This window comes from Pecten maximus, chromosome 9 (assembly GCF_902652985.1).
Source record: "Pecten maximus chromosome 9, xPecMax1.1, whole genome shotgun sequence".
NCBI classification, from domain to species: domain Eukaryota; kingdom Metazoa; phylum Mollusca; class Bivalvia; order Pectinida; family Pectinidae; genus Pecten; species Pecten maximus.
Window position 1 is genome coordinate 14,350,968 of NC_047023.1, and position 27,363 is coordinate 14,378,330.

Below are 27,363 nucleotides of genomic sequence, written 5' to 3' on the forward strand. Positions count from 1 at the left end.
TTTAGGAGACATTGAAATTAATACGCATGCTGTTGACAAATCAATGACAGCCGCATTGCTATAGAGTGTTATCTATATATAATCAGGCCCAACCAAAGGAAATCCAATGTCGCTATCTGTAAACACAATAAACAGACACTTTGCTATCTATGCCAAGTTGGTAAACGAACACAGAAAAAACGAAAAACATTGTCACATTAACATTTCCTGAGTTGCTGGATTTTGCTCTCAATTTCAATCATATATGTGTCCGCCGATTACAGCAGATTATCAGCAACGAAGTGCATTTCCGAATATACATCACCTTGTGATGATTTGGATAGCATTTACTTACATATATATGGTCAATTTAGAGCAGTATCTTGTCAGTTCATTTTAGTGATTCTGTTAACTTCAGGCTGTATATGTACATAGAGGAAGATATTTGATCATCTGTTATGTTATCGCAAACAGAATCTGACTCTAAAAAATCAGTCGTTGCTTATTTGTCCTCGAAACCAAAAAAAACCCGTTTAATCTGTCAACGCTCAGGTAAAGGCTAAAAGATTTACTTTGCTTTGCTTATAACCATAATTTATTTACGGAAATTAATTGGAAAAAAACATTGCACAAGTTATTACAACTGATGAATAATAAAGGAGACACTATGGAAACAATTGATCAGAAAGAAGAGAAATCGACAAGATCTCGGATTTAGTCGCCTCTTACAATCATATCAAACTAAACCTTCTCCACAAAGTAATTATATCCTTGTCCATATACTTCTAGTTTGTTCCACGATCTTCCCATCAATACAAAATATAACGTTCTCATAAATATAAAATACAAACTTACCATCAATATACATACAATAAAAAAATCATACCCATTAATATAAATTATACATTCGCCACAAATACATAATTCTCCACACACACATTAAATACACTATTTCCCATTAATGTAAATTACAACCTTATCCACAAATACATAATTCTCCACACATATAAAACACAACATTATCAACAAATATTAATTATAATATCCCACGGTCAATATGTAAAATTACAACCTTATTCACCAATATCAATTCAACATTTTCCGTAAATATGATATACAGCCTTCTACACGAATAAAAGATCCAGCCTCCCTATAGAAAAGCATAAAATATAGGTCACATCTAAATAAAAAGTAATGTTACAAAACTGTCTGGACAACCACATTTACTCTAGTATATAACATGCATTAATCCTTATGCAAATAATACAATGAAAACATTATATGACCTAGCTTCATGTCACCGTTCTATATGTAAATTGTGTCATCGATTGCATGTCAGAGATGAATCGTGTTCTTAATAAAACAAAAGGATTTAAAACCCAATCTCACCATCCTGCATATAGCCTTCACCGACAAATGTCTTGCATTATCGAAAATGGGTGGGAGCCTGGAGCAAATCTTGTTATCAAGTGTACGCAAGGAAAGACGCTTACTGCTGTCAACTATAGGTTTGTATTTAAACGACACCTTGCTTAGATATGATAAAACCTGGATTTGAAGCTAACAGTTCCATGAGTTACCAAGCCAGCTGTTTATGTAATATAATTACTGCATACTGTCATAATTGTATCGTTGTCTCAGCAGCAAAACGGACAAATTAGCCTAGAAAATCAGTGAGGGTGTAATATACCAATATTGGTTTGCGATTTTGAAATGAAACACCATATTGTCAATAATATACCAGGTTTATCATAACGTTAATTTAATGAATATCTGTTTATTTTCAAATATATTCTTTCAATACAAAAAAGATAAGGTTAAAGTATTGACCTGGATGTAGTTTGTTATTTTAAGACGGTGGATGATTTGTACAAGGAGTATTCTAACTGAATAAAGTGAGGCGCGAGTAAGTTGATGGAGCAGGCACACGTCAACCTGATTGATCATTGATGATTGTGCATTCGACCAAATGAACAAAAACAAAAGATTCGGGGGTTCTTATAAGGACACGTGACCTTTTCTGTGACGCAGGTGTCTAATATGGCGGCATCTTCGGTAGTTACCTTAATTATGGCAGTAGTAACTCGTCAAAACAGAAGTCGACAACATGGACTGTCCTCACTAATGTCAGTGACCCGGATGTAAGTAAAGGTGTAATCAATAGCAATAGTAATTAAACAAAGAATACAATTTACTAATGTACATTCAATAAAACCAAAAAGCATTCCCTGGTACTTGTGGTGCCGAGTACTTTTTACGAGACGTATCTTTGTTAATGGATTACAATTGGTATCTCTTATCCAAGTATCAAATCAGTTGCTTTGTTCTTAACTAATCAATAGAATTTATCAAAGTGATCCAGAACTGGAAACAACAAATGATGACTAGAGAGTAGAGTATGTAATGACGTAAAACCAATCAACCAGATATGACCTATTTTATTGTCAAAGGGGACAATACCTTCGGTAACTAACCGGCACCAGGAATGACATGGACCTCCACTCTAAAGTGTACAGTTATTTTTGAATGGTTGAATTATTAAAGGTAATTTGTAAGCTTGTATTCAATCTACATTAAGTGTTCAGAAAGGATCCAGAGTAATAAAGTACTCTCGCTGTAGATTTTGAAAATGCGCTTCTGTTATAGAATGCTCTTACTCAACCGATGGTATGCATGGATTATGCGTCACTGTAGAAAGGGAATGGGGGTCCCTAAGTTTCCATTTGGTGTCCTTATCAATAGCACCTGCAGCTATAGTGAATATTGATATTCTTTGTACATATCTCTGACAAGTTGTGCAATATAACAATAGGACTGTATTACCAAGAGTCTTAATTATATTCAAGTATAAGCAGCTTGACGTTACTGTTTATCAAAATGTGACAATATATCTGACATATCCTAATAATATAAAATTAATATAATCATGGAGTCATGCAATTTTAATACCAGTCAATAAAAGTTAGATGCAAAGACCGCGTGGCCTAATGGATAAGGCGTCCGACTTCGAATCGGAAGATTGCGAGTTCGAGTCTCGTCGTGGTCGATTGTAATATTTTTACATTTCATTTTTCTCTTTTTCACAAAATGACAAATTGCAATGACTATTGCGTAGAGTAGTTTTGTAAATGTGTCATTATCTTCTACTCTTCCATGCGTTTAGTAACCATTCCATGAAAGGATTTATTTAATTTCAATGATAGATTGACCTGCCATGTAGCTAAGTATAGTATAGTAATGGGTCAGAGGTTTAGGCTTTACTGTACATGTATCTCTGATGATAACATATGTAGTGCAGTTATAGTACACTTGGTGGGATAGATAACATGTTTATACTCAGTGCGTTATAGGCGACCCTTTGTTAACTTTTGACCTAGGCAGTTTTTCATTGGCGACATTTGACCTTGACTTTTACCGATTTGTTACGCTTACCTATGCTATTTTCTATTATTTACATTTAACCTCGTCTGTTGTTTCATTCGTTATGGCTATTTATCTGATTTTTGATATTCTTTATTGAAAGTAACACTTTTGAATATTTACAATATTATGAAGTTGAATATTTACAAAGACGATGCCAAATATATTAACATATTCCTAGGTGCAATGAGAAGAATGGATGTATTCTAACGGATTGATGAAAGTATGCCAACTATTGAAGAATGAATATAGATACTACATTGATAACTAATTAATAATTCATCAATTTTAATGTCAACGTAAATTTCGTGAGAGTTTATATCTATTATACCACCATGCATGTTACAAGTTTTGTGTTTACATCCCATGCGTTTCCTCCTTTTTCTGATCTGTGTCTATCCGCGGTTAGAATATGGTTGACTACCTCGCATTCTGAATAACAACATCTCGCATGTAAAGTGCGCAAGGCCGAACTTACGTTCCCCTATACAATCTGGCAGATGGAGTACATAATTGTTGGTTGCCGCAAAGTCACATGAAAGTGCACATGCTTTTAGAGCATCGGCCAAAGTCCCCCAACTCCACTATGCGTCGGCCCATGCGCCATGAAGTGTCCTCTTGTTCTACATTGCTATAAATTAAAGATGTGCTAATCCCTTCCTGACTATAAATTGTCTCCGCCGAGACTGTAACTATAACATATATGGTCGTCACACATTGGCACATTATGTGATACATCGGCGCTGTCTTTGTTTTAATGGACCATCTTTATGTTCTTACTTCATTGAAAGCATCAGCCTTACCTAGTCTTTTAGTTTTACAAAACTGACCCCCTTTACCTCTTGGCCGCATCCTGTTGTACGCCTAAACATTTATCTCCCAGTTGACTTGAAAATTAAACCAGATGTAACTATTCGTGAATATAATCAAGGGCCCGGATCGCCGGATCGCCGGACTCATGTCTGTGACGTCACAGAAGGGTCGGTCTGCTTTAAATATTCAAACGACTGAATAACAATTATGATAATCATAATTTACAAGCCATTGACTTGAAGTGAACTTCCTCCCCTATCAGGAGAACCTCTGAAGGATCATTCCTACAGAGTAAAAACAAAAGAGAAGAGATTTAGTGTAAAGTTAAAATCAGTTGTATTAGTATATACTTTTATACATATAAGTGATTTGGGTAGACTTAGATATTTACATTGATCACGGTTTGCATCAATACTCAGTCCAGCTATCAATATCTAATCTTACTATGGTCTGTATGGATACCAGTTCATAACCAATGTAACAAGCTTTAATAATTGTATGTTGACGATAAGGCCATGTATATAACTGAAGGTTATCGTTGTAATTGATATGAGTACAATGTAGATATAATTGTAGCACAAAAGAGCAAAATGGATGTCAAACATAACAAACGTAAATATGCACATTAGTTACCCAGATGGGAACGAATGAAAATTATGACGATAGCTATATATACACAAATGTTATATGATGATGAATAAAATGAGATAACTGTCTCTGAGCATAACATGAATAGCTGAATTATTTAAGAGGATAACAACACTTTCCGTTTAGAATGAAGGGCAAAGCACAGGCTCCTTGAAACGAATTCGAGCTGAAAAGTGCTTTGGTTCCTGGGGTATAGCACCGTGGAATCCAGAATCAGCTGTGATTTGTCTTCCTCTGAAAGATAGTGAAACGGCTGTCCTCCTGGAATCAGGCTTACTGCCTTATCAAGTGCCTCAATAATTGGGTTCCTCCTCTTCTCTAGCATTGGGCATCGCAACAGGACATGGCTTGGTGTTTCAGGTGCCGATTTACAGAGTAGACAGATGGTGTCAACTTCATTTTGGTTACATGCTCGCTTTTTTGTCTGAAGCTGATACGACCCTGTGAGAAGTCGTAGCTTAGTTGGAAGACGAGTCACATCCCCAGCATTTTACAGTATCCATTAACATAACGCGATTACATAACAATAACAAAAGACAAATTATACTTGGAAACAGTACATAAGTATGAACATACCAGATGTCATTGAAAAATGGTTATTAGTATTGAGATGAAAGTTTTGAGAGAATATTGTAAGTGATAGAAGCTCGTAAATTTGTTTACAGAAAATGGGAGATTGATCTTCTGCTAGAGTACATTGGCCAAACAACATCCTCGATATCCGTGCCGTGTAACACACAGACAGCTGAAAATAATAGGCTGTCATCCCATGTTGTAGAGAATATATATATAGGATATACTCGCATGCAGATCTGATAGATAACGTGTTTATCTTAATTACATATCTTTAAATGAGTCAAAACAACAAGATAGAAAATCACCAAGCTCGATACCCTTGCATGTTTTTCAATATAATTTGATAATATCCCAGACATGAATTAATGCTCACATCACAAGAATCTCTCCAATGTATCCTTGCTATTTGTAATAGTGTGTGACAATAACACATACCGAAGCTGAAATGGAAGAGAGAATAGTGCTAATATAGATAATAATACAAACATGCCCATTATATGGCACGATATGTACAGTCTATAGAATGACATCCGTTCTCACTAGGTGTGACATGTTATATATAGGTTCAATATATACATGTATATCAGCCTGTTTGTTTGGAAATGACATTGTCTCTCCGGAAGTTCATTGTCCTCGCAACAGCCAGGACATGTGATGACGGGAGCATTGGGGATCATCAACAGTAGAAAAAAAAAAAACAGAACTGACGTGAGGACAGAAATGAAAGACAAAAATGAGGACTCAAGCGTCACAATGAGTGAATAGATCTACATTGGTTTGTTGTATGTCCCATTAAATCATTGCCTCAAGCCTCACAATGGCTGTGGGTACAGAGACAACTTTGGAAGTAACTGCAATTTCCAAACTAATCGAACGTATTGTATTAAAACTGTAAAATAATTTGAACAAAATTTTATCCCATAGGTTCAAAATGTACATGAATGAAAAAAAATCATTGGGACTGGAGAAAAAATGTTAGAGATATATTTACGAGGGCTGATTAATATGTTGTGAGCCTCATATTGTAGGATTTGAATTTTGCCGGACATATTGTATTATTTTTTCAATATAATTCCCTTTCAGTATCAATGCACTTTTGCCAGCAGTGTTTTAAGGCATTGAAAGTCTTCAGTGCCACCTTTTTAGAACTCCTTTTCCTGGCTGTTCAAAAAGTCATTCACTGCATTTACAACGTCAACATCGGACTGACCGTGGGTGCCTGAAATAGCTGTTTTCAGTTTTGGAAATAGATGAAAGTCTGATGGAGCGAGATCAGGTGAATAAGGCGGATGCTCAATCAGTTTAAAGCCATAATCATGGATGACAGCCAAGGCAATGACAGACTTGTGAACAGGAGCATTGTCCTGATGGAATAGCACACCTTTAGTGAGCTTTCCGCGGCACTTAAGTTTAATATTTTCCCGTAACTGCCTCAGAAGTGAAGCATAGCGTGTGCCATTTATTGTTTGTTTCTTTTGAAGATAATCTATCGGAAGAATACAATCTGTATCCCAGAAAACCGAGGCCATAGCCTTCCCAGCTAATGGAACAGTCTTTGCCTTCTTTAGCGGGGGATAGCCAGGGTGCTTCAAATGTTTCGATTGTTGTTCAGCCTCTAGGGTAAAACGATAGACCGATGTTTAATCCATAGTAACAAATCTCTGAAGAAAGTTGAAAGGATCTTCCTGAAAAAGGTTAAGACTAGCACGCGATAGCGTGCGCCTGGTATGCTTATGATCAACTGTCAGAACCCTTGGTACCAATTGGGCCGAAAGCTTTCTCATTGCAAGATCCTCGGTCAGAATGGAATATACCCTTTCCTGTGAAATGCCAACTCTGCTGGCTATATATATTTCTGTGACTCGTCTGTCAGTCATAACAATATCATGAACATTACTGACCATTTCTGGGGTTGCAACATTGACAGGCCATCCAGGACGGAGTCATCCTCATGGCTCTGTCGGCCGCGCTTAAATTCCGCCACCTACCTTTTTACTGTAGCACATGCTTAGGGGTGTTAATTGTTTTGATGGAAATGTTGGATCACTGCTCTTTCACCGATTTTGTCCATTTTGCAAAGCCGCTTGTCTTGTTTACTTTAGAGTGCTACTTCGTCGATATAAACTGACTAAATGAGACCAGTCCTTGGGTACACGGCTCTATATAGTCAGTGACTAGTAGAACTTTAAAGAGCATCCTTAAGTACCTCCTTCAATACGAGACTCAAAACATATCAATCATCCTTCATATTTCTCCCCAAATATGCCTCGGTATTTAATCAATGAAAGATAAAAAGAATGTAAAGGGATTTTTAAGGACACAAGGCAAGTGTTTTACAAACACAGTGGCTTTAAAAGAAGTGGATGGGCTACAAAGTCATTTCCCGTGAACATTTTTTTTTTGGCTTGACTAGAAAGTATCCCCTCTCCCATCAATACAAATTAGCAAGATGAAGCACGAATTGATGTATACATGTATTGACTGATGATTTGTCAGCTTATATAACGTCTAGTTTGGCGTCACTCTAAAGAAATTGTATAACCACGGCAACATATTGTGTCAATTCACTGCCTATATATAGGACCTTTTCGAGTTATATCTTTCTTTAATACACTAAAATGCTCGTTTCGACACATGGTTACTGTTTGGTTAATAGCCGACTTTGATTCGGAACGATTTCTGTCGTACATTCAAATTGTCTGATTTTAATGGTTTTGTCGTATTTCATTGTTTTTACTGTGCCACATTCACATTATACTGTAAACGCACATATTTTAGCGGTAATTTTATTTTAGCACTTTTCGATCTTGGGAGCATTGAGCTAATTACATTTTGTATGTGGTATTCCTACAGAAATTCTATATTAAGCTCATTTATTGTAAAAATGCATGAAAATTTGAGTGCGCCAAAATTAAAACGTTTGAAGTAATTGTAAGATGGCCGCCTTTAACATGAAGACCGATTCATTGGGATACATCACCGTAGCAAACGAAAAAGGAAAGAAAAGAGTTCCAAGGTGTTGCAGTTGGATCATTAGATATTTTTGTTATTTTCATAGTGACCTCTAAGCCAAACTATTCAGGAATTAACTGTGTAGCCTCTTGCGGCTAGGGAAAGTTGTGGGCATAAACGGGATCCAGTTTTTTCTTAGTAGATTCATATTTGGCCGAAACAGCAGCAGATTCATGTTAAATCGCTTGAGGTTACGAATAAAAACGCAATGTGCATAGTTACGGACAAAAGCAATGTTTATTACTATCTCAGAGAATAAAGTAATTTAAAATATTACAAAAATAATGTTACTATCTGTTGCTATGAACAGTGTAAATATTGAAAGTGTTAAGAGAGAAAAACTGTCAGGAATGTCAATAGATAATGGTCTCTGTTGGGACTATCAGTTTGCAGCATAAAAATCATCATGTCAAATTTTTTTCAAAAGAAAAAATTAAGACTTTTTTTCAGTAAGTCGTCGTGTATGACTTTTTATATCTGTTTTATGAAATCGCACATGGCTTGCTACTCTTCTGTCTGGGACAGCAGTGCGAAAAAAAAACAGATTGTAAAATCGGAGCGTCTTTAGAAGAGAGCAGCCAGCAGCATTTTAAATTGTGATAGTTCGACACCTTCCTGTGTTTAGACGCCTTTTAGTAAACGGATTTTATGCAATCAGCCAGTTTTTATGAACAAGATACTAAATCATGTAGCTCCTCAGAATGTCTGATATCTACAGTATCTTCATCTACGATTGTATTTTACATTATATCATACAACCTAACAACTCTTTTAGATATCGGGGATCTTAAATCAGCATGGGAATATTTTATGCAATGATTTCAACTCGATATGCTGTAAGCGGTTTATGATGATTAAGTCAGAGAGTTAGAGTTCAAGGTGGGGGCTGTAGCATTCATGATTACAACTTTTCTTTAGTATATGCAATCGAAATGATCAATTTGGTCCTTTCCCGGTAGGCTATTTATAACCACATCTTGGATATATCTGAAAGTGAGCTTGAAATACTTTACAGGGTCTTTATTCGCTGATAAGTTCTTTGATGAAGTCAATCTTGTATGACGAAAAAAAATGATCTTGCCGTCAAAATCATACCAAGATGTTGTCATCCAGAAATTTTCACGACTTCGTCCAAAATCGGTTTGCTGCCCACAAGAACTAGTAGCACTAGTGATATGTTTTCAGCCTACTCAGCCTAGTCATTTTCGTTTTATTCCTCTTCTTCCACAAGGTCTTCGACCCCGAAGACACACACGAGACGCCGTGGACGTTTAGAGCGCAAAACTGAACAGAAGGAAAATGCAATGACCAAACTAGGACACGAACCATAACTTTGAAGTCTAGGCGGATGATCTAACAATTCGAGCGACCTGGCCGGCGGCGTTCAATCCAGTCCAGCTCCGCTGCACGTATCGTTCACATTGTGTTACCCAAAGCTCAATCATAGTGTCGCGTCCGCTTACGAAAATGTCTGTCGTGACTCATCAGGAGTACATTAACACGCTCTTTACACCACAAATCATCGATGATCACATGGAATTTTGATTTTGTATATAAACAATAGATGACGTAGGAATAGGGTGTAGATGGCATAAGTAGTTGATAAACTATGACGTCCTATCAACAGCCAAGGTCATTCAAAGACGGTCTCCCGTGTGTGCGAGATTCAGGCGCGTAGTGTAGTGCGTGTTTTGTGAGGCTGCAGTATGTTTGTGTTTGTCTTCTTGTGATAGAACGGAACTCATGCCGACTCTAAAGTGATATCTCACTGAAATATAATGTCGAAGACACCCGACAGGACATCCCACCCGGTCACATTATACTGACAATGGGTGAACCAGTCGTCCCACTCCAAAACTTCTGAGGAGGAGTAACACAACAATTTGTATAGACTCTGGTAGATAAACCTATGGATAATAACTAAAAGGTACATGTCTATGTAAGTAATAAAGAAATATCACTACAGTGTACGCATGAAACAGTGTTTTTATCACCAAGGTATTTCTTTCCATTTATCACGTACAACAAGCTGTTCAGTACTACATACGGACACGACGGCAGTAAAGGATTACTTCGTACAACTCTATTACTGAGAGATAAACGGAAACTAAACACGAATCCGACATTATTATTATATTAAGATGCGTGTCATCCGATATATTTACCGTCTCTCGCTTCCTAGCTTAATCAGAATGTTTGGGATGCGTGTTTGTCGACTTGTGGGTAATAATAAATGACATGCTGTTTTACACACAGGGTATCGGCGTGGATTTTCCAACCAACGGTCCGCACATATACATGTATGTATATATAGTAATAAATATATCAAGTGTGGACAGTGGGTTGGTAACTTGATATTTCCCTATGGCTTGACCTATGGACAATGTGACTCTTTATCTTTATCTTTACAAAATAACACCCAGTCAAATGGATCTACCGCATAAAAGATTATATGATCTTAAAATATGTCGTTTCTATATCGAATGTATGAACTCATAGTTCCAACATCATAAAAGCACTGATGAGCTGTTGTCCTCGTGCTGAATTCTTTGTCAGCTTTAAATAGTTTTTAAATCGAAAATAAACAAAGTAGGGTCATACTGCAAAACTGCGAATCAAATTATAACGCTTTACATGAATTACTTTTGTTGGCCTGGATGAAATGCCCTAATTACTAGTCAGAGGAAGGACGAGTACCCAGAGAAAATCCACTGTTTCGGGCAGATGACCAGGTACCTTTTCCCGTCCAATCGGGGAATAGAGCCCCAATCGTTGGGTACATTATGAGCTATCAGAATTACTTCCTTTCGTTTGACTCTGTGAGTACATATAGAGATAGCTTGAGACACGGATGTTACCGATAATGTTTAGGTAAAAGTCAAGTGTGTAACCACCGTGCCACACGGCAATCAATTTGCAGGGTCATAGGAATCTGGGGTACATCAGTGCATATCTTGTTTACCTTTGTACAGACATGTTTGTAATTTCACGTTACACACATCGGATGGATGCTGGAGATAAATCATTACGTACTAACTGAACAGAGATCTGCGAAAGGCTACATATTTTTTTTCTTATTTTACTTCTGTTCTTGGTTTGAGTTTCTGAACCCTGTGTATGTTAGTTCCTTACTTCAATTATAAGATTCTAAAAAAATTATTAAAGACTGCGTGAGCGTGGTTGTTTTTTGGTCAGTATATGTTTGAGGGTTTGTTATTTATATATTTTGTCATTAATTCAGAATTTAAACATTCAATACGAAAAACATTATGGATACATTTGAAATTAAATATAAAGTACAAATATTTTAAATAAATTTGCATTTGAATAGGAATTATGGATTTACCATTTAAATATGAATTTATTATTAAGACTCAGTTGAAAAGTCTAAACGGCCCATCAACACTATAAAGGTCATGAGGATCAAAAAATGGTGAGAAAACAGTACGAGTAAAATGGGCAAAAGACGAAATGACATCAAACATTTATATACAGACAAGGAGACAAACATTTGTGTTCGCTAATTCCACAGGTACAATGTTTAGCTGACTGATTACTTAGTGGCTGTCTAGAAACATTTCAGACATTTTCCAGTTTCATATTTTACTTCATCAAACGCATACTGATTACTTATGCATGCATAGGTTAGTGCTAATAGTATTTGAAAGGTCAAGGAATTCCAAGCTCAGGAAGAAGGCAACGATTTGTGTACCTTTAGAAAGGTTTGTTAATGTTAGCAAGTTTTTCGATATTCCCTATGACGCAAGAAATGTTAAATCAATTTTTTATATGTTTGAAATCCGGATTGACATATGCATCCATAAAGGTCGCCTAATGCACAGGGGCTCAACACGTTCCTGTAATCAGAATTAATAATTAAATAACCTAGGGTCCGCACGCTAGAAGACTTCTTATTGTCAATATTAAGTGAACTAGGATTCGGACCCTTGGGTTAATTATTTCATTCTTAGTTATAGGAACGTGTCAAGTCCATGTGATTTCGAGTCTCGTCATGGTCATAAGTTTGGGTCACTAATATTCTTATGAATAGTGCAATAGAAAAGTGAAAAGCTACCTTTTGCAATCATTTGGTTTGGTTTGGTTTATTTTGTTTAACGTCCTATTAACAGCTAAGGTCATTTAAGGACGACCTCCCGTGCGTGCGACATGCATGTGTGTGGTGAGATCGTATGTGTGTTTTGGGAGGCTGCGGTATGTTTGTGTGAAGTCTCCTTGTGGTAGGCCGGAACTTTTGCCGATTTATAGTGCTACCTCACTGGAACATACTGCCGAAGACACCAAGCAGGACACCCCACCTGGTCACATTATACTGACAACGGGTGAACCAGTCGTCCCACTCCTTATATGCTGAGCGCTAAGCAGAAGTAATCCAATATAATACTTTTGTAACTTATTTAACAGTGTTGAGCGATCACTTTATCGGAAAATTATGCGTTTCTTGATTTTTGGTCTAGTGCCATTTGTTAAACGTTTTATCAACAGTTATCGTCATTCAGGGATTGTTCCACAATGTATGCGAGGCGAAAACATGAGGTGATGATAGCAAGGAACTGATATAAGCTTTATCGAGGTGAATTGCCGAAGGCCGCCCACGGGACACCACTCCACACAAAGTTGTACTGCAAACAAGTCATCCCACTCTCAATATGCTGATCGCTAACTAGGGAGTATAGTAGTCCAAAGCATTCCTCATAATGGCGAACACTCAACTAAAGGCCAAATGTGAGGAGTCAAGGCAGGGAGAAAGTAACAAATAAAGAGAAATGATGTTAAATTCAGTCGCCTCTTACTTATAGGGTACTGGGGGTAGCTGGTACAATTCTTACGCCTTACCAGCAGGGCAGTGTTTCACAGATACAAGGACAATGATGTCACTTAACATTTTTGAATTTTGCAATAATTAATCAATGCTGCCAGAAATTTTGAAGTTTAAGTGAAGATAACACGCTATTAAATCATAGGATACAAACGTTTAATCTTATATATGTCATATTTCAATAATAAATGTTTTGTTGTTTTTATAATGTCGAAAAGTCGGGAGTCTTTTTTGAACACCCTCATGCTTGACAACTTAACACTACAAAAAAAGCCTGGATACACAGGGTATATCAGACAATTTACTTCAACAAATAAAAAACAAGAGATCCCAGAGGGATCTTGGCGCCCACAATTGAATGATCTTTATAGGTTTCATGTCAGATTGATCTTCTCTCTATTTTTCCTTCCTCTTACAAAATAGAAATATGCATAATAAGAGACCAAGGGGAACCTACATATGAAATTTCAGAAAGATCCCTTCATAACTTTCTGAGAAATAACGATAACAAGAATTGTTTACGGACGGACAGCGGAAGGACGGACGGACTGACCACGGACGCAACAGCCAGGGTCATGTGAGGACAGGGGTCAGGCAGACACCAACAGCCAGGGTCATGTGAGGGCGGGAGTCAGGCAGACACCAACAGCCAGGGTCATGTGAGGGCGGGAGTCAAGCAGACACCAACAGCTATGGTCATGTGAGGACGGGAGTCAGGCAGACACCAACAGCCAGGGTCATGTGATGGCGGGAGTCAGGCAGACACCAACAGCCAGGGTCATGTGAGGACGGGAGTCAGGCAGACACCAACAGCCAGGGTCATGTGATAGCGGCAGTCAGGCATACACCAACAGCCAGGGTCATGTGAGGACGGAGTTGCAATCGGGACAGAATATACATAATATAGAAGTTACAACTCGTTTCATGATAACGGGAACATTTATGTACCACTGATATTTATGGACGAGATATAAGCAAACTTTTAACGAGAAATACATGTCCATTCAAACCTGATATAATACTTTATCAGTCCCAAGGTATCATGTGAGTACTTTGTGTCCAGTTCTCCTCTCCTGTGTAATTTTATACCAAGTACTCGTGTGCCACTTTCGAAGCGGATTTCTTTGGTTGCATTATGAAAAGGTCGCCTTCAGTGTTGTTGGTAGTTATGACAATGTTGTCCTCAGTGTTGTCGGTAGCTATGGCAATGTCGCCTTCAGTGTTGTTGGTAGTTATGACAATGTCGCCTTCAGTGTTGTTGGTAGTTATGGCAATGTTGTCCTCAGTGTTGTCGGTAGCTATGGCAATGTCGCCTTCAGTGTTGTTGGTAGTTATGACAATGTCGCCTTCAGTGTTGTCGGTAGTTATGGCAATGTTGTCCTCAGTGTTGTCGGTAGCTATGGCAATGTCGCCTTCAGTGTTGTTGGTAGTTATGACAATGTCGCCTTCAGTGTTGTTGGTAGTTATAGTAATGTCTCCTTCAGTGTTGTCGGTATTTATGGTAATGTCGCCTTCAGTGTTGTCGGTAGTTATGACAATGTTGTCTTCAGTGTTGTCGGTAGTCATGGCAATGTCGCCTTCAGTGTTGTCGGTAGTTATGACAATGTCGCCTTCAGTGTTGTCGGTAGTTATGGTAATGTCGCCTTCAGTGTTGTCGGTAGCTATGGCAATGTCGCCTTCAGTGTTGTCGGTAGTTATGACAATGTCGCCTTCAGTGTTGTCGGTAGTTATGGTAATGTCGCCTTCAGTGTTGTCGGTAGCTATGGCAATGTCGCCTTCAGTGTTGTCGGTAGTTATGACAATGTTGTCTTCAGTGTTGTCGGTAGTTATGGTAATGTCGCCTTCAGTGTTGTCGGTAGCTATGGCAATGTCGCCTTCAGTGTTGTCGGTAGTTATGGCAATGTTGTCCTCAGTGTTGTCGGTAGCTATGGCAATGTCGCCTTCAGTGTTGTCGGTAGTTATGACAATGTTGTCTTCAGTGTTGTCGGTAGTTATGGCAATATCTCCTTCAGTGTTGTCGGTAGCTATGACAATGTCGCCTTCAGTGTTGTCGGTAGTTATGAAAATGTTGTCTTCAGTGTTTTCGGTAGTTATGGCAATGTCTCATTCAGTGTTGTCGGTAGCTATGACAATGTCGCCTTCAGTGTTGTCGGTAGTTATGGCAATATCGCATTCAGTGTTGTCGGTAGTTATGGCAATATCGCCTTCAGTGTTGTCGGTAGCTATTTCGCCTTCTCTGTGGTCAGAAGTTATGACATTGCTATCTCCTTTGTTACCAGTAGCTATAGAAATAGTGCATATTCGTTGACAATGGTAATGAGCGGTGCCATCATCGACTGATTAATGCAACCGGTATCATCTCCAGTCAGTGTATGAGGAAGAATGAACATTAGTACGTCAGCGTTAGGTGATGTTCAGGCTTGGTTTTAGTTCATGCCACTTATTCCTAAGCATCTGTTTAACATCGTCATCAGCGAAAATGGCGTCTATACTTGAGAGAGAAAGCCTCCATACCGATTCTCGGTCCAGTTCAAACGTCCGAGCCGCTATGGCGTATTCCTCCGACAGACTGGTGTCGAACATGCCTTTGTCGTCGGTCTGTAACATGTAAACAATAAACACAATAGTAAATCAAATAAAATTGTCATCACTCTAACCTGTAAACAATAAACACAGTGGTAAATCAAATCAAACGCAAGCAGGAAAAATAATCACCTTGGAGTAGCTTTTCATCTTGTCATGATGCTGTAGAAAAGTAAATTTTATTATATTGATTTAATTACTTTATTGCGCTTTGGTAATCATATCTTCTGATTTATTGGTAAGGAAACGTCAACAAGTAAACATGCAATAACATGCATCCAAGTTCATCGAGTAATTAAACTGTATAACAAACACTAATATTATATTACGTCTTTATAATTTCATGGCTCGTTAATATGACTCATCGCACAGAAATACCAATATGAAATCCCACAACATTATACACATCTGTATAACACAGGACTGATATATGCGCGACGTAAGAACTAAAATTGATTGATGATATATATTAATTTACATATTCCACAAAAAACTACCACATTTTGATTCCTTATTTGATACTGAACACTGCAATATGGTAACTACATGTACATGGCTAACAAAAACTATAATCATATGTATAATCAAAATCTGATAGTCTACAATATGGTAACAACATGGCTAACAAAAACTTATCACATGTATAATCAAAATCTGATACTCTGCAATATGGTACCACATGAGCCATAAAAACAATCTCACGCATAATATTATAATTTTATACTCTGCAATATTGTAACTATAAGCACGATATCATCTTGGACGACCTCTCACCAAAATCGGTTTTGAATATTCATGTTATTTTTACTTATATATTTTTGTATAATTAGTCATTCTCACTTTAGTCTTTACGCTTCATGCTTGATTTTTCAACCATTAAGATACGTCTATGGTCCGTAACGAAATATCATACAGTAACTATTCAACAGAGTTCTGGAGCAAAACACAAAGCGTCCATTATATGTTTTGGTGTAAATACATGGTATAATAGTCATCACAATCTGCGTTGGAGTAAGTAGTCTATCAGCATGAATTTAATTTAAAATAGTTACATCCAAACAGGTGTTGCTTATGATTATTTCAAATGTTTCGTTGCAGATGATTTTACAAAATATATATCAAAGTTCTTAAAAAGCTAACCAATGACTAAATTTTGATCAATCAGAGAACTTGGTACGGTTGATAGGTCGAATGACCGATCGAAAAAGAAAAAAAATGCATTGCCAGTTATACATTAATACTCGTGTAAAGCTTCGTTGGTTATAGAAAAACATGTTGGAAACCTCGTCGGAGGAAGAGAGTGGAAGACATGATAAGACTTCGGTTGAAGGCATCAATATAGTCGCTTCTTAAGAATACAGCAAGGGGCCAGCAGGTACATTTAGGCATTTCTCATTTTGAGGTAGACCCAGTACAGGATGTGTCCGTTTCCACGCTCCTTGCTCGGTCTACCTCAAAACGGAAAAAAATATCCAAAAGTACGTCCTACCTGCAGGACAGACAATTATACACCGCCTGATTGACTTCCATTACAATGGCGTCTCACAAAGCAATTAATGATACAGATATTGAATAAAACCTAGCAGTGCTTTGACCATTTGGACCGTTTCAGAGAACTGTAATGTGGTTTTATCTTGCATCAAATTGAAAACACACTCTAAATTCTCCATTATAAGATAGAGCGTGACACGTGGATTATGTTCAGGTGAATAAAAGTGCTGATGGGTCTGTCTGTGAATGTCGCAAGCAAAGCAAGACACTAATGGCTCTACAGAATAAGCTCATCAAAGTGAAATACCTCACTGACTAAACAAACATATTCATGTCAAAACACTTTAATACAAAGAAAGGTGAAGATACTCTATATTAATATTATCAGCTACATGCATTAACTGGAAAATCCTACAGGCAAGGCAGTAGTTATCGTCAATGTGATACCTCTGTAACCAGTGAAATTTAATCTTTCATTTTGCATTGTGCAATTCCGAAAAAAAATCGATCCTTGTAAAACATCCGCAATAACGTACTTATGGCATTTTTGTGAAATGCAGTGCAGTTGAGCAAGATAAAATTTTCAAAATATTAAGTGATGTGATAATCGGTAGACTTATATGTAAAGCCTAGTTTAATTATCGGTGGGGTAACTGCTTTGGCCTATCTTTTATTTAGCTTGTTGTCAGCGGATGTAACGTGAATATGTATGTATCCACTTTAGTACGATGTCTTGGGAAGTTGCATGTGGTGAAAGGTGTACGTATCAACATCGAGGAAATGTTTCGCTATGCGCTACAAACGAATCAAACCCAGAGAGAATAAAGATTGAGAACAATTGCGCTACTCTGACGTCATTTTGACGCTATATTGATCATCTTCACAGCAAGGCTTTGTATAGTATGTTAGATCGGTTGCAATACAAACACAGAAATAACGTTAAATTAGAAATGTTATTCTTTCAAAGGAACATAAAAGGAAACGGATGAAAATAAAGAATTTTAATTTTGTATTTTTGAAATCTGGATGACATAGATATAATGCCACCCGTTGGACGCCAATCTAACAAACTTTAAACTGTTAAAAGGTTCAAAGTGTGCATTTCTACAAGACCTTTTGAAGAAAGGTGTTTTTATTCATAATATCACGTACATGTGCATGTGGAGGGGGGTATTAGAATTTAGTTCGGCAATTCTGTGCAAACACTTAATGGCTGGTGGGCAATCTCGTTAATTATATGTGAAAAATGAGTATAAATCTACATCTTTAAAGGAGACAGATGTGTCAGAACTGTAACTGAAATGGTAAATAACCAGCGACCACTAAACTTTGCCTGACAATAGCCTTATCGCACCAACACAAGGCCTAGTCGGTGTAACTGTGGAGGGTGAGTAATGATGTAGCCCAATCATCGACCCAGGATACTGGCGCTGTCTGACAGGCGGACCATTAAGGTCAAATCGCACCAAAGCAAGTTATGAATTTATATGACATTCCGGACCCGTAATTAATTCTACTGATGAGTCGGCACAATGAGCTGGAACACTGGTTTGTGTGTACACGTGTAGAGCGAAGATGCCCTTTCTACGGTTCGATTGTCGATATGGGAGAATATATAACTGTCATGGTGGGGTGTCGATATGGGAAAATATATTACTGCCATGGTGGGGTGTCGATATGCTACAGACCGGTACATACTCTACGTCTAAGTGTCAAACCCTTGCTCTAAGTTTAGCTCACGAAAATCGCCATAGCAATGCCTACAAAATCATTGCAAGCTCCAATACACTAAAAGCTACGCATAACATATCCAAACACAATCGTTTGCATTACGTGTGCACGTACATCAAATTTCGGCAGAACACAACAGCACACCATACAATGACATCTGACATTGTTTGGGTATTTGAGCCAGCAGTGTTACAGTATACTGATGAGATCCATGTTAAGACAGTGAAATTGTAATCCTCGTTATTCCAAACAGAAAAGAAAAAGTTGCCAGAGGCAAAGGAAAGGGATGGCACACTAAGTTCCTTGTATACTGCAAACCACTTAGATTTCGCAAATAAATTATTTCGCGAACTTATCTTACCAGACATATTCGCGAATACATGATTTCAAGAACGCTGATCGAGAAATGACTCTAAAATTGGCGAATGATGTAATTATAGTTCTGGACTCTGCAAGACTAACCGACAGCTTGGTCGCCATCCAGATGAGTTAGTGTCGTACAAATAAAGGATTTGAATTCGCGATTGACTCTCTTCGCGTATTTACGCGAAAATATACAGTATACATGGTGGGCGACTTAAAGGAGGTGTTCCGGACGGAAGGGTACGTGTTCACTACTACACACGTGACACGCGTCAGCATGTCTACAGACAAAAATTTCGGGCCATGACGCCGGTCTCCGATCATCGTTAATGTTTACTTAGTTTACTTAGTTTACTTATTATTTATTTCAGATTTTCAGATTTTCAGATTTTATTCAACACTCAGACACATAAGATATGTGTAACATGAGGAGGCATACAAATACATTTGACAGAATGGACAGTTAACTTTGGTAATAACAGTTACATGTACATGTGTGTATATAATAACACCAGCCACACACACACACAATGCATACGTTCAAAAACATAATATTCTCATACATGAGCGTGTAATTATACAATTTAGACACGCGCTCGCATACGCACCTATATATAACTCATTCTTATAAATATACACTATGTTTATAAATGTATACATATAAACAGCTTAATATTTAAACCAGAATAGATGAACATTTGCACAAGAATTAATTACAAAAGAGGAGACATTTTGGTTACGAAAATAGATAAACCTATCAGAACTTGTTGGTTGTATATTGATAATAAACCCTTTAACTTATCGATATTTGGGTTTGTATAATAATAGCGAGGTATATATTTGTTTCTTAGGGAAGATAAAGCAGTATTGTTGCATACAAACAAGTAATGAAATTCGTCGCCAATACTTTCCGCGCATAAATTACATAAACGATTCTCTCTAGAGATATTATACCATCTACCCGTTTCTATTGGGAATTTAACATTCGAAGTGCGCAGTTTTGTTATTTGTATTCTGGCATGTTCTGGCAGATTTAGTAAATATTTTTCTATACAAAATTCTGTTTTGAAAACAGAGTAGAATTGTCCACGAGATGAGTTAGCACAGTCGGAAAACCATCTTTGTATAAACTGATCAATCAAACGTTGTTTCAAAACATCTTTGTAGAAATTATCAGGCATCTGTATTTTATTATCAAATATAAAAGAAAATCCAGTTTCGTTAAAAATATTTTGTAAACATTTAATCCATTTAAAGGAAAAACTAGCGTCATTTTGCAATTGTAGGGCTAATTGTAATAGAATGCTACTTAATTTATTATCATTGCTTAACAGTCTATTCCAAAAACATACCAATCTTAATTTAACATTTATTTCTAACGGCACACGACCTAGCTCACCATAAATCATAAAATTTGGGGTAGTAGACCTCACTTTCAGAATCCTTTTGCAAAACTTAAGGTGAAACTGCTCGGTCATTTTCAAATTTTCGAATCCCCATACCTCTGACCCATACAATAGGATCGGCTCTACTAAGGAATCAAAAAGTTTTAGTTGTATATCTATCGGAAGAGAAAGATTCCTGATTTTTTTATATATAGAAAATATTGACTTTTGTGCCTGATCGATCAGTCTACGTCTCGCGTTGACAAAATTGCCATTGTAATTAAACGTAATTCCTAAGTAAGTGAAATTATCTACATTTTCTAAAGTTTCATTTTGCAATAAAAATACATGATGTTGTTTGCTTTTTTTCTTACAAAATACCATAACTTTTGTTTTATTTATATTAATTTTAAGCTTCCAAGTTTCACAATAAATCTGAAATACATTTAACGCACTTTGCAAACCTTCTGGACTTTCTGAGAATAACACAGTATCATCAGCATATAAAAGCACAAAAATTTCAACAAAAATATGTAGTTCATTAAAAAGCTTATCCCGTAAAGTTTCAAGTGGATGACTACCTAAAGAGGCAAAATAACTTTCAATGTCATTAAGAAATACAGAAAAAAGAAAGGGAGATAAATTTTCCCCTTGTCTGACTCCAATTAGGCAGGGGAAGAAATCAGACGTTTTGGAATTGAATTGAACACATGATTTAATATTATTATACATGTTAAAAATAACTTTGAAACATTTACCACTTACATTACTGTTATGTAATTTTTGCCAAAGGCCTGCTCTCCATACAGTATCAAAAGCCTTTTTAAAGTCTATAAAGGTACAGTATAATTTTTTTCCGCTTGAAAGATATATAGATATGAGAATGTGCATAACGAAAACGTTGTCTATAGTTGAGTAGCCTTTCCTAAAGCCTGCCTGATTTCGAGATATTAAATTAATTTGTTTTTCATATTCATTAAGGCGAGTATTTATTATTGAAGTAAATAATTTGCCAAGACAACTTATCAATGTGATAGCTCTATAGTTATCTGGGTCTTCCGGACTACCTTTATTTTTGTATATCGGTTTGATGATACCGACACTCCAACTATCCGGAATAATCCCCGTGTCTAAAATTATATTGAATAATTTACAGTAAACAGGGAGCATCTCCGGTGGGGAGTTTTTCAAATATTCATTCAAGATACGATCTGGGCCGGACGCTTTGTTATTTTTTAGTAATCGAATAGCTTTCTGTATTTCTAGCTCATTTATTGGTCGGTTCAGTGTATTATTGACGTCATTATCGTTATCATCGAGGTTATCAATTTCATTTACAACATTATCATTTTCTTCTTCAGATGTGTTAAGTTTTTTAAAATAATCATGTAAAACGTCTATAGGTATGTTCGTTTCCGTTTTCTTGTTTTGTGAAAAATTGTTCAGCGTTTTCCAGAACTCTTTTGGGTTCCGTTTCGAGTTCTCCCTTAATTCTTTTACGCATTTCGCTTGATATTTTTTGTAGTTCTTTCTTAGTTGTTTTCTATATTCTCTCCCTTTTATATTCATCGTGAGCTTAGTTTCTGTTGATTTGTTAAATTTGTACCTTATTTTATATTTATTAAAGGCGTTTCTGGCAAGTTTACAATCTTTGTTAAACCAAGGTTTATTTATATTTTTATTCTTTGTTTTATGGCGGTGAGTCACACCTATCGTCTTTGTAGCGCTATTTGTTAGTACTGTACATATGTCTGTCACTAGACCATTCACTTGATCACTTGTGATAGTACATGTATCACTAAGTAACACATTATTTAAATTCACATTTATATTATGCAAGTTGTTTTTAACTTCTCGTGTAAAATCTGTCGATTTCAAGGGATCCCATTTGACATAATCTCTATTAGTAAAACTTTCTTCATCTCGGACAACTTTTTTTTCCGGAAAAGCGAATAAGAAATTTATTAGATTATGCACATCTGAAAACAATGGGTTAAAATCACTTATTTCAAAATATTTTATGCACGGAAATAAATCTGGCATCAATATAAGATAATCAACAACGCTGGAGTCTTTACATGTAGTTTTTCCGAGAAATTTGTCGTACGAGACTCGTCCATTCGCGATAAATAAAGAGCTCCGTTTACACATTTCGATCAATTTTGACCCATAATTATTTATACGTCCTTTATCTTGAGAAGATCGAGCGAGAGGGATGTCATATTGAGCTAATCGCTCGAAAGAATACATATTATCGGTAACATTGTTATTATCAACTATATCTAGGATATCATGCAAATTTTCATCTGGTATGATATAATCTATGGCGTCAGAAGTTCTTGAGTTAAAATCGCCCACAAGCATGATTTTTTTGTTTTCTTGTGATAGAATTATCAACTCGTCTTCAATTTCTGTAAATGCATTATCTGATGAATACCTAGAGTTCTCAGGAGGAATATATATACAGCCTGTAAGTATACTTTCATTTAATTCAGACAGAGTTTTAGATATTTCAAACCATAGAACATATTCACACATTGTATCATGAAAATGTATATATTTTGACAAGCGGTTCTTAAAAATAACAGTGATGCCGCCAGATTTTCTTTTGAATTTGGTTCTATATTTTGAAAAGGATACATAACCATTTGGTAGGTCTAATTCATCGTGTTCATCAATTTTTGTTTCAGCACATATTAAAATATCGTAATTTGTAATTAGGCTTCGAAATTCTGGGTCAATTAATTTCGAAGTAATACCACATACATTCAGGAAGCCAATGTTAAGACCATTAGACTTCTCTGGAGCTAAGTTTGGGGTGTCCGATGTGTTGTCCTACAGGACAGTCTCTCGTTGGGTCTGAGTGTCGGCGTTGGGGTCTGATGGAATGTCATTTTCAAACAGGGGCGCGGAGGCACGAGTAGCGCGATCGTCAGTGATTCCGTGTGTACGTCGATTCTCGTGAGGGTGTCCACTGGATGCGCGGTAGTTGCCTAGTGGTGGGCGATTGTTACCCAGGGGTGCGCGGTGAGATCCAGGAGGGTCGTAATGGTTGCCTCTGGGTGCACGCTGATTGGGGTGGCGACTATCCGAGGATTGACGGAAATCTCGCCGGTTTCCAGGGAGTTCTGGTGGGTAGTATGGTCTATCATTCACATATAGTGTATCGTAGACTATTTTGGCCCTGTCCCCTTTTCGCCTAAACTCTTTCATAACCGGATAAAGGGCGGACCGACGGTCACTAATTTCCGTCGGGTACTGCATCTGTATGGAGTATTCCGGTTTGTTACGTAGTTTTTCGGGAGCAGCCTTTAACACACGGTCAAGGTCGTGGTGGTTTACGAATTTGGCAATAATGCTGCGCGGTTTTCCATCACGACGCGGACGAAGACGGTGTATATTTTGGAACGCTATGTCTCTAGCATCTGCTACCTCCAGCTGCTGAGCGATGAAGGTTTTAAGAACCTCCTCTGTGTTCTCCTCGTCAACATTGCCTTCACCTGCGATTCCCGAAAAGATCAAATTATATTTCATGGAATGGGTTTGGAGTCGCAGGAATTGCTCTCTGAGCTCGTAGTTCTCCCGTTCGAGATCACTATTCAATGTTTCAATATATGAAACACGATCATCTATTTCATGATGATGGGCCTCTTCCCTCACTAGAATGTCGCTATGTCGCTTTACTTTAGAGACAATATTTGCGAGTTCATCCTTCAATAAACACATACTGGTGTCAAGGGTTTCGAACTTGGTGTTTATATCCTCAAGGATATCAAGCTTAGTAAGCTTTTTATTCATAACTTTTTCAAATTTGTCTAGTCTATCGTTCATCAAGTTAATGTTAGTGAATATCATTTGCATTGTCACGATTGATGTTGATGACGGCGGCTGAGTGGTGGGAGGCTGAGTAGGAGGCGGCCGAGTAGGAGGAGGCTGAAAAGTCTGTATGGGTGGAGACGGCGATGTGATAAACTGGGGAAATGGCGGCGGGGGCCTGTTGGACTGGCCATTCACTATGGAGTGCACATCAGGTTGAAAGTAGGGTGTACTGTGCGATACATGTACATGTTCACGTGCCGGTTCGCATGACTGACTATGAACGGCGTGAACTGTAGACATGGGCATCGAGTTTGATAATTGTTGATATGATTGACTGTTTGGAACATGTTCATTAAAAGTAACATATCCGGGTGGGACGGAATTGTCGGCCATCTGCGGACCAAACAATGAACCGTGGGCATCGGACAAAACCTGGGAAGTCTGTAGATTACTCGTCGGTATACATGTACCCGACATACCTGACACAGCCATCGTACTGTTGTTATTCGCTGTTTTGCACGGCGGGGTCACACCTGAGGTAGAGTTTTTACTTCTGCGGCGTTTTTTCGATGATTTCCCCATTAACGAAGTGACATTATAAACCACAAATATATAACATACAAAATCTCACAGGAAAAGTTAGAAAAATGTCATTTCTAAAGGAGTAATATTGTAATAAATCGCCAGCTCTGTGAATACCGACCTGTCCACTCTGTCATGCGCAGTCCTGAATGAAAAAGTCTACATTTATGCTGACATGTCGTATATAAAAAAGATACATGGCAATGGTATCAATATCTTATCCTGATATCAGCCAGCATATAAACTCGATTTATATAGAAATCACTAGTTTATTAGTTTACTGTGACGTCATCAACTAAAGATTTTGTTTGAGGAATAAAATTGTATTTTTTTTTAGCTTATGAGATTATAAATCAAATGGAGCAATATCAATATTGAATGAAATACAAGATTAATACACTTATACTTACCACATTTTCTTATTTTCTTTTAAAAACAGAATTCAAATCAAAGGGCCAAAGGCCCTGAGAAACGTCAGGGTCTGAGGTCATATTATAAGAAATTTAAAATTGGATTTTATAGTCAGACAGTTACATTTGTATCAGATGAAATGTCTTCATCTGGCCCTGGTATTTCTATTCTATATATATTCAAGAAAACATGTATAACATATATACCAGCTGACAACTTTACAATAGCTGAGTATAGTTCTTTCCCCATTTCTTTAATGCTTGTGGAAGATTATTGATATACTCCTGAATCAGTACTACAACTAAAGATAAAATCCAAGATGTACACAGCCGAAGTTTTTTTTATTTTATTTATACTACAAGTTATTAATAAGGCCTATCAAACATCTATTTTATGACCCCTTAAGTAACACGTTGTCCGACGAGACATATCTAGTTTTGACACCGCCAGTACATCAGTCACGGATGATAATCATGAGATTCTTTTCAAACAACAAATAATAACCTTATTTAATAAAATCCTCACGAAAAACGGCAATGTAGTTTGTTACAACTTGCCCTCAATTCCTGGTCATATTTCTTATTCTAGCGACTTACAAATGAATATGAAACTGCAAACGGTCGTTGGTTTAGTTACAGTAGACATAACCGCCATTTTGGCTGACTAGTGAAGAGTCACGTGACAGCTGAAGTTATCTCGTGGAATGCTCGGGTGCATTTGACTACGTAAATAGGATTGGTTTTAAGCTATCAAATGTTCCTGGATATGAACTCAGGATGAACAGATGTGGATAGTTTCTCTGTGAATGCATGTAAATTTCCACGGCGATCAAACTGATTTTTCTACTTTCGTTTTCAAGGCAGTATCGAGACAGAACTACGTAATCCTACGCCAACAAAATTGCATATACTGACGAGGAAAAAGGTTAATAATTATACTCTAAAATAGTCTAGAACACCAAACATTAACATTTCATTTTAAATAATTGCAGTAAACACGGTTTACATCACTTAAATTGTGTCAATACTTGCTATCAAAATAGGAACTATATTAGGCTGCGGATGTATATCATTTGTATGCCAGAAAAGAGGAATAGTTAGCCGGAAGAGATCTGTCAGTAACAACATTTTCCCACCACGCCTATAACGGCAGGTGCCAAAGGCACCCTGACGTTAAAAATCAGATACAAGTATTTGCTTTATGTGATCTACGTTCAAAATTATGTTGACGACAAGTTAAATCCGTTGACAGACACCTAAACCCCGCTCACTTTCTCCGTGACAACAGAAGAAAAAGTTGCCACATTTTAATCATTTTATTTACATTCAATCGCAACACTTTTATCACAACAACAATTTGATAGTTGTCTTTGCATTTTATGAAATAAATCATTTGTTTTGATATGAAAACTGGGCTGTAAGTAAACACTTATACGTAGTTTGCAGAAAGAAGTCCCTCAATATTTACGTACATGTATATAAATGCGCGATGAATTGTGATACGTTATACAATCAAGTTAATGAGAACTTATCTGACGTGCTAACACTAAAAGTTAGGTTATAGATTAAGAAAGAGTGGCAATTGTAAATATTTACTTCAAAATAGGCCGCTGTGGCGCACATATCAAAACTATCACTAGTAATTCTTATACATGTAATAGCATCCAAAGGTACATATATGTAGATTATGCAACAAGCTAAGATACAAACTTAC

At 37.1% G+C, this 27,363-nt stretch overlaps 1 protein-coding gene and 1 non-coding gene across 2 annotated transcripts in view; one reads left to right on the forward strand and one right to left on the reverse strand.

Annotated features, from left to right (window-relative positions):
• The first annotated feature begins 2,952 nt into the window (after positions 1-2,952).
• Positions 2,953-3,025, forward strand: Trnar-ucg. Its single transcript has one exon. It is a non-coding gene; the product is annotated as a tRNA-Arg (tRNA).
• Positions 3,026-14,205: 11,180 nt separating this feature from the next.
• LOC117334550 (adenosine deaminase-like protein) overlaps positions 14,206-27,363 on the reverse strand; it is a 47,119-nt gene continuing 33,961 nt past the window's right edge. Inside the window, exon 9 of the mRNA XM_033894233.1 lies at positions 14,206-15,883. Within this exon, the coding sequence (XP_033750124.1) occupies positions 15,689-15,883 (195 nt within the window). The 3' untranslated portion in view covers positions 14,206-15,688. The remainder of the gene's footprint in view (positions 15,884-27,363) is intronic.